Raw genomic sequence first — 11,833 nt, 5'->3', positions numbered from 1 at the left:
AAACGTCAAGCTTTGATGCAGATGGCCTACTGCCATCAGTAATAAAAACTGGGGCAGCCATGGCCTAAAGCTTATAGAAGCAGTCTTGGGCCCAAAGGGTCGCTGGTTTGATTCCCAGGACTGAGAGCAACAATGTGAGGGGAGTTAAGTGAATAAACAGCACTTTCCCTTCCCTCTGTATCATAGCTGAAGTGCCCTTAAGCAAAGCACCTAACCCCCAACTGCTCTCCGGGTGCTACAGCATAGCTCATTGCTCACTTGTGTGTGAATGCATCACTGCTTCAGATGGGTTAAATGCAGAAGAGGAATTTCACTATGCTTGAGTGTACATGTGACAAAAATAAAGTCTTCTTCTTCTTCTGAAGTGCAAAAGATCACATCACTCCTGTCAGCCTACAGTGTGCATAGGAACAGGTAAAGATTAGAAAAATCTTCCGGAGTCCAGGTGAATGTCCAGGTGGAATACAGTTCATTTCATCCAATGACCATTTTGTCCAATGCATTTTCGTCCAATAGTTAAGACATTTTGTCCAAAGCCTTTTTACATACACTACTGTTCAAAAGTTTGGGGTCACTTTGAAATGTCCTTATTTTTGAAAGAAAAGCACTGTTCTTTTCAATGAAGATCACTTTAAACTAATCAGAAATACACTCTATACATTGCTAATGTGGTAAATGACTATTCTAGCTGCAAATGTCTGGTTTTTGGTGCAATATCTCCATAGGTGTATAGAGGCCCATTTCCAGCAACTATCACTCCAGTGTTCTAATGGTACAATGTGTTTGCTCATTGCCTGAGAAGGCTAATGGATGATTAGAAACCCTTGTACAATCATGTTAGCACAGCTGAAAACAGTTTAGCTCTTTAGAGAAGCTATAAAACTGACCTTCCTTTGAGCAGATTGAGTTTCTGGAGCATCACATTTGTGGGGTCGATTAAATGCTCAAAATGGCCAGAAAAATGTCTTGACTATATTTTCTATTCATTTTACAACTTATGGTGGTAAATAAAAGTGTGACTTTTCATGGGAAACACAAAATTGTCTTGGTGACCCCAAACTTTTGAACGGTAGTGTACGCACTATCAATTATTTTATATTTCAGGTTTTTTTTTTTTGTTTGAAAAAAGGAGGAATTCTCAATGGAATTTGACTGAAGCAAAACACATTTTTGTAAAGCAAATGAGTGCCATAGTATGTGCACTTCAACACTAAAGAGCATACTAAGGGGGGTAACCACATAGGCCCATGCCACTTGCTGACCCTGGGATGAGTTCACTCCCTTGTCATTGCAGGCTGCTCGCTTGCATGTCTATGTTTCCGGCTGGATCATATTAAATCTTCAGGTATGGAGCAGTGCTCTCATGAGGGCTTCGTTCGCAAATACCAGGTTGAGGCGCGATTCTACTGACCTGAGACCATGCTCTTTCATAGGGTGAGGCTTAGAGGGAGGTGCCTGTAAAATTTGTCTTCACTGCGATCTCCCCTGGCCAAGTTATTAATTTTTGAAGCCGTCTGGACCATGTAGACTGGTACCAAAATCCAGAATTGTGACACCCAAAGGCATTTTTGAGACAAAGTCGGCAAACAGTCTTATTTTGTCAATTTGGGTGTGCCGAATTCAAATCTGCAATATGCCGAGCTCTATCTGACCTCTGTTGACCTCTAGAGGTCATTGAACTTTGGGCCTGTAAACGTCTCAGCTGAACCCAGTTTCTCAGCTTTCTAAGGAATGAAATGTACTAAAATGATTAATGAAGTTAGCAAATGGCCTTGTTTGTTAAATGTTTGGGTGCTGAATTCATTTTTCATTTGTAAAACGACATATGACCTCTGATAACCTCAAGGTCATTAAACTTGGCCTATAGGCCTATTCATTTAACGATATTTTTAAACTGACTTTACTCTCCCAAAAAGAATATGAACAGACAAAAAACAAATAGAAAGGAACAAATACAACATTAAATGCCAGTCCATGTACATGTGACTTACTTTTCACAATGAGAATGCCTAGGCGATCACCTTACATAACATTGCATTACATTTAGCGGTTATTGTTTATACAAAGCTACTGAAAAAAGGACAGATTCAGCAGCAGACAAAATGTGGGGGCATACAGGGTATACAGGTTAATCAGGGTTAGTATATATGAGAGTTTTTTTCTTTGTTGTTTGTTTTGTTTTAAACGGGGTAAAGCCTTTACAAAAAACAAACAACAAAGAAAAAAACTCTCATATATACTAACCCTGATTAACCTGTATACCCTGTATGCCCCCACATTTTGTATGCTGCTGAATCGGTCCTTTTTTCAGTAGCTTTGTATAAACAATAACCGCTAAATGTAATGCAATGTTATGTAAGGTGATCGCCTAGGCATTCTCATTGTGAAAAGTAAGTCACATGTACATGGACTGGCATTTAATGTTGTATTTGTTCCTTTCTATTTGTTTTTTGTCTGTTCATATTCTTTTTGGGAGAGTAAAGTCAGTTTAAAAATGTCGTTAAATGAATAGGCCTATAGGCCAAGTTTAATGACCTTGAGGTTATCAGAGGTCATATGTCGTTTTACAAATGACAAATGAATTCAGCACCCAAACATTTAACAAACAAGGCCATTTGCTAACTTCATTAATCATTTGAGTACATTTCATTCCTTAGAAAGCTGAGAAACTGGGTTCAGCTGAGACGTTTACAGGCCCAAAGTTCAATGACCTCTAGAGGTCAACAGAGGTCAGATAGAGCTCGGCATATTGCAGATTTGAATTCGGCACACCCAAATTGACAAAATAAGACTGTTTGCCGACTTTGTCTCAAAAATGCCTTTAACTCCTTAAATAAGCACTTTTTTGAATTTTGTTACCAGTCTAATGTTAAATCTTACGGCATTTGCTTTACAAAAAAGGTTTTCCACTTTGGTCAAATTCTACTGAGAATTCTTCTAACAAATGAATACCTGAAATAAAAATAATTGATAGTGCGTATGACGAAATGTCTCAACTATTGGATGAAATGGTCATTGGACGAAGTGTCCTGATCCCTCCAGGTGTACAGGTGTCCGTCTGAAAGTGTCCAGAAAGTGTCGATACACAGCCTTAGATCATGTCCATCTATCAGCTTTTCTGCGAATTTTTACCTTATAGGCTCCTGAAGTAGGAACCTGGGTCATGCTGTGACAGACCAACTGCTTGCATTTACGATATAACATTTCTGAATGCCTTTGACGAGCACTGCACACTTTCCATTGAACTAAGAGCTTGCCAAATGTTCACAGACGCAATCGAAGCTGTTGTGAGATTTTGATACTATAATGTAGCATACTCGAAGAGTCAGTAGGTGTTGAACACTCAAGGTTCATTCTTACTTGTTCTTTTTCAACACACTTGTACCTTTTAGATCCTGCGGCTTGTCAGTTAGTACTAAAAATGTTTACGAAACATGTTATAAAGACCCTGCTATTAATATAAGGCTTTGTTTAATGAAATAAATTATTTAAAAAAATTATTTATCCTACAGGTTTTGGCCTTCAACTGCCCTAGGCTAACCCAGGGGTTTTCAAAGTGTGGGAGAGTCAGCCCCCCCTCAGAGAGCAAATAAACAACAGCGCTCCCCCCTTACAATTTTTGTTGTTGCTATACTTAATGTTCCATTCGTATTTTTAAAAAATGGTCGTTGTACACATTTTTATTTTTTTCTTTAACACATTTTAAACAGGGCGGCACGGTGGTGTAGTGGTTAGCGCTGTCGCCTCACAGCAAGAAGGTCCTGGGTTCGAGCCCCGGGGCTGGCGAGGGCCTTTCTGTGTGGAGTTTGCATGTTCTCCCCGTGTCCGCATGGGTTTCCTCTGGGTGCTCCGGTTTCCCCCAAAGACATGCAGGTTAGGTTAACTGGTGACTCTAAATTGACCGTAGGTGTGAATGGTTGTCTGTGTCTATGTGTCAGCCCTGTGATGACCTGGCGACTTGTCCAGGGTGCACCCCGCCTTTCGCCCGTAGTCAGCTGGGATAGGCTCCAGCTTGCCTGCGACCCTGTAGAAGGATAAAGCGGCTAGAGATAATGAGATGAGACATTTTAAACATATGAGCTTTTTTAAAAACATGTTTTTTACACATTTTAAACATCTGTGCTTTTTTAAAACCTCTTTTTTTTACACATTTTAAACATCTGTGCTTTTTAAAACCTATTTTTACACATTTTAAACATCTGTGCTTTTTCAAAACCTGTTTTTTTACACATTTAACATCTGTGCTTTTTTAAAACCTGTTTTTTTTACACATTTTAAACATCTGTGCTTTTTAAAAACATCTTTTTTACACATTTTAAACATCTGTGCTTTAAAAAAAAAAAAACATCTTGTTTTACACATTTTAAACATCTCATAGCATCGTTAGCTAGCACCTCTTGGCAGACAACACACTGTGGCAGTGGAGCATCTTTAGATCCAGTCCATGAAAATCCAAACTTTAAATAATCGTGGTCATACTTCCTTCTTTTTTTGCTTGGCCCAGACTCTGTCTCCTCACTCACTGTAGCTTTAGGTACTAAAAATCGATCCATTTTGTCTCTGGCAAAGGCTAGCTGAAGTTCGCTAAATGTCCGCAATAGTAATTTATTCTGGTTTATTTTTCCTCACATTGCGCCCCCCCGAAGAACTCTGGCGCCCCCTAGGGGAGGCACGCCCCACACTTTGAAAAGCCCTGGGCTAACCAATTAGAATTACTAATCAGTCATTTCAGCTTTTTTTCCTTTATCTTTTTTTTAGCATACCACATTGAGTTAATCCACAAATGTCTGCAGGATAGAGATGTTTGGGCATGTGGATTAGAGAGTTAGTTGATACTGAGAGGAGCTATGCCAGCAATTCCTTTGCTTTGCCAAGCTACTGATGCATTAAAATCCTGTTAAGAACTCTGGTCCAGCAGTGCCCAGGTTTCACACTCCATTCTCCATGATATCTCAGTTTGTTCTAGACTACAGTTTATGCTCATGTTATGTTCCCCAAGACAACAGTTCTCAAAGTCAGCCCAGCTGTATCTTGCTCACAGGGAACATCTTTGCACGGGATAAAAGGAACACAAAAACAGAAAGCCAGAATTTGCCTGAAAAGGAAACTCAAAGTTGTAAACTATGTGGTGACATTTTTCCCTCCATGCAGGTTTTAGATTTGCATATACAGGTCAGATCGGGTTCATTAACTTCGATGAACATATGCCATTATCACCTCTTGAAACTCCATTTAATGGCGGTGCAAAAGCGTAAACCACTCATGGTCCAGCATCAGGAAGAGGCCATTTATAAATGATTGCATGAGTGGATTGGTTATTTGAAAGCCTTTATGTCTTTACCACTATTTTGAATTTTTTTTTTCCCTGTGCAAAAAAAAAAGAAAAAAAAGCCAACAATCCTAACAAGAAAAATCTACCAGGCAGAGAGAAAACAATTTTACCACAAAATCCCAACATCGGTGCACAAGATGACTCCATGCTAACAGCATTTATAACTGCAGAAATATTTGAATTTAGGGTGGCACGGTGGTGAAGTGGTTAGCACGGTTGCAGGATCAGGACATTTCATCCAAAGACCATTTCGTCCAATGCCATTTCAGCCAATAGCTGAGACATTTCATCCAAAGTCTTTTTCATATGCAAAATCTATTATTTTACATTTGCGACAAGATCGAGATATAAACAACCCATAATTCATTTAAGGGGGTGCATTAAGCACTATCAAAGCCGCGTGTGAGAGTCCGCTCGGCGCATGTGCAGTCCGGAGTGCGCCGAGCGATCTCTCACACGTGTGCTGTTAATGAGGCTCACCTGCACATGATCAAGAGGCATCAGTGTGCCTATATAAAGACTGAGAAAATGCATGTTTTCTCATATCTGGATATCATATCTCATATCTCACACTTGCCGAGGATATCTGGGCAAGTGCGAGTATAGATTTTCTATGTAATTTAGTCTTAGAAAAACAATCTCTCCACACAAGCGGCCCCAGCCGAACGCGCCCGAAGTTGACACTCACTAATTCCCATCACTTCCGGTTTCATTTTCATTTTGCAAAAAATGTGTTTTGCTTCGGTCAAATTCCATTGAGAATTCCTCCTTTTTTTCAAATGAACAAATACCTGAAATGTAAAATCATTGATAGCGTGTATGAAAAAGACTTTGGACAAAATGTTTTAACTATTGGACGAAATGTTTTACCTATTGGACAAAATGGCATTGGACGACGTGGTCGTTGGACGAAATGACCTGTATCCCAGTGTTGCCTCATAGTAAGCAGGTTCTGGGTTTGAACCCCACAGCCATGGACAACTGGGGCCTTTCTGTATGGAGTTTGCATGTTCTCCTTATGCATGCACGGATTTTACTCTGGGTGCTCTGGTTTCCTCTGACAGTCCAAAGACATGCAGATTAGGTCAGCTGGATCATCTACATTTCCTATAGGTGTAAATGTCAGTCAGTGCGTTTACATGCACATCCAAATCGAGCTACTGTCGGTAATCGAGCTAAGGGTCCCAGCAGGGGTGCCAGAGAAATCCAATCCTACATGCACACAAGGAAATCGAGCTATTGTGTGAGGTACATTGTGCACCCAAGCCACAGGTGGCACTACACGCCCCATCGTGTTGGTACACTTCCGGTTGTCATCATGAAGAAGAGGAGTGATTTCCACTTTACATTCACACCACATGTCATTGCCACCTGTTGGCTACAAACTGTCCTGCGCAGACCACTGTTTTGTAAGACAACTTATTTTGCACAATTGTATATTTTTCTGAAGTCCATTTTTTGCTTACAATTTAACTTATGTCTTAATAAACACACAAAAAGTTCAATTGTTTTTGTTTTTTGTCTCCTTGTTCCTCCTGACCTCTTCTGCTGCTCGCTACTACTACTGTTGTCATGCCGACCGAGGCTGTTGTGTTTCCCGCTTGTGGTCTCGTCACTCGTCACTTCCGGAAGGGGCAGTGCTGAAGTAAGTAGCTCGACTATGTAGCTCGATAGGGTTTACATGCACTAAGTAGCTCGGCTACAATCGCATAATCTAGGTCGCGTAGCTCGATTACGATAAATCCAGTTCGGTTCGATTTCAGCCGAGCTAAGGTGTTTCCATGGCATTTAGAACTTCGATTTCAGTCGAGCTTAGGCAGAAATTCGATTTTCTCTATGTGCATGTAAACGCACTGAGTGTGGATGGTTGTTTGTCTCTATGTTAGCCCTGTGGTAGGTTGGTGACTTGCCCAGGGTGTACCCTACCTTAATATCTTGGCCATTTATATTCAGTCATATTAAACAACAAAATTAAGGCACTGATGTCATTTTAGTGATGCTTTAACCTTAAACCTAGCCCAGTTATTACAAACAAAAGCTATTGTATATTTGTCTTTATCACTATTTCAGTTGTTGCAGGATTAATAATCTCATGTCTAATTTTTATCTTACAAATATACAATCTAACAGTCATTTCATTTGACTGTTGCTCATCGTTTGTAAATTGTTCACTGAAAGATCATTGGAAATTAAAAAAAAAGTCCTATATAAAGAAAATTTAGGTGGTAGAAATGTTGGTCAGGGTGTGAGGTGTTGCAGCTGTTGTTTTCTCTGTGGATTGATGCAGGTTACGTCTACCTTAAGCATCAGGCCATCTGCTATGGATTTGATCTGTGAGTCTAAGCTTGGTGTGACAGATGGTATTAGCATGTTGGCTCATGTCCCATCTTTCAAATTAAGCTAGGTGAAAGAAACTGACCAAATTTTCCATCCAAATGGGACACAAACAATCCAGACAGTCAATCACTGAGGCCTGAACGCTGTACTTGAAGTGGCAGGTCCTATGAAGTGACACCAATTAATTTATAAAGGCCTTTTATAGTTGTTAAAAAGGAATTTACATATCAGGAAAAAATATACACCAAAGGTTCAATAATATAGAGTTTTCATCCGTCAAATTGAGCATAACCAAAAACCTCAGACTACAGTATAGCCAGAGTTATCAGTTATAAACCAATCAGCCATAAGAGTAAAACCCCCTGCTTAATAACGTATAGGTGCCCCTTGTGCTACCAAAACAGCTCTGACTCGTCAAGCCATGGACTACACAAGACCTCTGAAGGTGTGCTGTGGTATCTGGTACCAAGACATTAGTAGCAGATCCTTTAAGTCCTGTAAGTTGCAAGGTGGCCTCCATGGATCAGACTTGTTTGTCCAGTACCCCTTGTGCTACCAAAAGAGCTCTGACTCATCAAGCCATTGACTACACAGAACCTCTGAAGGTGTGCTGTGGTATCTGGCACCAAGAAATTAGTAGCAGATCCTTTAAGTCCTGTAAGTTGTGAGGTGGCCTCCATGGATCAGACTTGTTGGTCCAGCACATCCCACAGATGCTTGATCGAATTGAGATCTGGGGAATTTGGAGCCCAAATCAGCACCTTGAACTCTTTATCACGTTCCTCAAACCATTCCTGAACAATTTTGCCAGTGTGGCAGGATGAATTATCCTACTGAAAGAGGCCACTGCCATGAGGGAATACTGTTGCCATGAAGGGATGTACTTGGTCTGCAACAAAGTTTAGGTAGATGATACATATCAAAGTAACATCCATATGAATGACAGAACCCAACATTCCCAGCAAAACATTGCCCAGATCATCACACTGCCTCCCATGGCTTGCCATCTTCCCATAGTGTATCCTGGTGCCATCTCTTCCCCAGGCAATTGCGCACATGCATACGGCTGTCCAGATAATGTAAAAGAAAATGTGATTCATCAGACCAGGCCACCACCTTCCTTTGCTCCATGGTCCAATTCTGATACGTGACCATTGGAAGCAGTGGACAGGGGTCAGCATGGGCATTTTGACTGGTCTGCAGCTATACAGCCCCACACACAGCAAGCTGTGATGCACTGTGTTCTGACACCTTATCATCATATCTAGCTTTTACTTTTTCAGCAATTTGTGCTACAGTAGCTCTTCTGTGGGATTGGACCAGACGGGCTCGCCTTCATTCCCCACATGAATCAGTGAGATTTGGGTGCCCATGGCCCTGTCACCGGTTCACCAGTTGTCTTTTTTTTTTGGACCACGTTTGGTAGGTACTAACCACTGCCTACCAGGAATACCCCACAAGACCTGCTGTTTTGGAGATAGATCCAGTCATCTAGCCATCACAATTTGGCCCTTGTCAAAGTCACTCAGATCCTTACACTTGCCCATTTTTCCTGCTTCCAACACATCATCTTTGACAACTGACTGTTCTCTTGCTGCCTAATATATTGCAGCCCTTCACAGGTGCCGTTGAAATGAGATAATTAATGTTATTCATGTTATGTGTCAGTGGTTTTAATGTTATAGCTTAGCAGTGTTTGATGTCATGATGTATACCCATTAGTCCAGGTGTAATTACTTCCCCCACGATGGAGTAAGTGGGGCGAGGTATTGTAATCAGTGCGGTTTGCTTGTGTGTCTATCTGTTAACAATCTAGCATCTAGACAGTTGCATCGATTGACTTCAAATTTTCAGGGTAGGTGGGCAATGGTCCATAGATTACCTGATTAAATTTTGGGGGGTAATCAGGTCAAGGTGAAGGTCAAGGTCACCGGAAAGGTCAACCTTTTGGTCAAAATAACATTCTCCATTATAACTCAAAAATGGTTGCCAATAGACAGATGTTTACTATTATGAGGATATAGGAACAATAATTTGGCACCAATAATTTGGCACCATGATCTTTGACCTTGAGTGATCTTGAAAGGTCAAACCCAAGGTCATGGATTTTCAGAGGGCTGTAACTTGAAAACGGTTGATGGTAGACAGATATTTACCATTATCAACTTATAATGGGAGGTGATGTAGATCTCTGTATGCAAAAACAACCAGACACAAGAACAGTTTCTTCTCTCAGGCTGTCTCTGTGATGAACAGCTAAAATACAGATTCATATATCAGTAATATCACTTGCAAAATATCTGCACACTCATACTGTCATTCTGTGCTCACTGTTACTTATATTATATTTATACTTATTTAAATTTACTATTCATCTTTGCACTATGCACCATATTGCACCAAAAGGGAAATCCTTTCTGTGATGAACAGCTAAAATCCAGATTCATATATCAGTAATATCACTTGTAAAATATCTGAACACTTATACTGTCATTCTGTGCACACTGTATACTTTATATTTATTTAACTATTCCATACTTGACTTACCTGGATTACTTTGCACTATGCACCTATTTTTGTTGTTGTTGTTTGCTTGTTTGTTTGATTTTGTGCCTATGCTTTTTTATCTGTTTTGTACTATGAGAGCTAAGTGAACCAGAGTCAAATTCCTCGTGTGTGTCCACATACCTGGCAATTAAAGTGTTTCTGATTCTGATTATAGGAAGTGCAATATGGGCTTTCATTTGGCACCATGATCTTTAACCTTGAGTGGCCTTGAAAGGTCAAACTGAAGGGCATGGGTTTTCAAAGGGCTATAACTTCAAAATGGTTTATGATAGCCAGACATTTACCATTATCAACATATAAGAAGTCCCATATGGGCTTTCAGTTGCCGCCATGACCTTTGACCTTGAATGACTTTGAAGGAACAAACAAAGGTTGTTCCTCATCATTGGGCTATGCTTATTTGGATCTAAAAACATATTGAAGCCATAGTTTGTGGTGGTTTCATAGTGAATCAGATTGTTCTTCTTACTGCGATAAGCATGGGCACTGTCCCATACCTGCTTCCTTTATCATCCTTCAACTCAGCATCTAGCTTCTTGAGTGGAACAATAACTGAGGCAGACGGAAGCTGAAGCGTCAACCTTGCAAAATTCTGCAACTTGCTGTATTTAATAGGTTCTGTTTTCACCCTGATGTTCTCTTGGGGAAGAACCTTCATCTATTTATGTCGACATATCAAGCAGATGATACAGAGTACCAACATTGCCTCAAAAGCAAGTCCTCAACAGCAGAACCAGATGAGGGTGACAATCATGGGCATAGTGCCGACTGCTCTGTTCATTCCCAGCTGCCTATGGACTAGATTCACAGTTATTACATACTCCACACCACTTCTTCTTAGTATTGATGGTGACAGACACATTACACTGACTATCACCTCCATTTCTGCCCTGGCAAACATAATGTGCTTGGGGTTTTCACAGTCTGGTTTCAGTTCACAGTGGCTGCTAAACTGAAGGGACTCAAGAAGGCTTATGGACTGGTGCCTCAAAATGGTAACACCTAAAATACATTTTAAAATATTAGAATAGACCCTTATTATTCCTGTTAACGAATGAACTATAAGGTAGATAGCAGTATGACAGGATAGATAAGTGCAGGTTAGAAGAGCATGTCAGGACTGCCAGAACGAAACCTAATTACATTAAAAATGCTTTTCGCAAATGCTATTTTTTTCCATTAAGAGTTAAATGTTAAATTGGTGAAAGGAATAAAATGTTCATCCATGAGATAGAACCATGCTACACAGAAATGCAATCACAGTGGGTAGTAAATGGAGAAAAGTGCACGCATTTGAGTATCATTAATATAGAACACCGTTTATAGTTTATATTGACTCATCTTCACAGTGTCCTTCATTGATTGTTGAGCCTGTAATCAATCTGTTTAACTCAAGACCAAGTTACATTATAAACATTCTTTGGATTCTTTCTCAGTGGTGTAGGATCAACATTTATCAAGTGAAATTCCTTCCATTATGATGGCATGTAATTGATTGGTTGTGCATGAGGGGGTTGAATTTCCATTTGACATTGTGAGAAAAATGAGCCAAATTGGCAAATGGTGGTACAGGTAGTACTCATCTTTTACTGTGGA

General features: G+C 40.2%; 1 protein-coding gene across 1 annotated transcript; it reads left to right on the top strand.

Annotated features, from left to right (window-relative positions):
- Window positions 1-10,584: 10,584 nt before the first annotated feature.
- Window positions 10,585-11,193, top strand: LOC132892117 (uncharacterized). The gene is given in 1 exon segment (XM_060930516.1): window positions 10,585-11,193. A coding segment is annotated over 1 exon segment (609 nt).
- Window positions 11,194-11,833: the final 640 nt, after the last annotated feature.

The sequence above is a fragment of the Neoarius graeffei genome, chromosome 9 (genome assembly GCF_027579695.1).
Source record: "Neoarius graeffei isolate fNeoGra1 chromosome 9, fNeoGra1.pri, whole genome shotgun sequence".
NCBI classification, from domain to species: Eukaryota; Metazoa; Chordata; class Actinopteri; order Siluriformes; family Ariidae; genus Neoarius; species Neoarius graeffei.
This window is presented reverse-complemented; position numbering and strand designations above follow the sequence as displayed.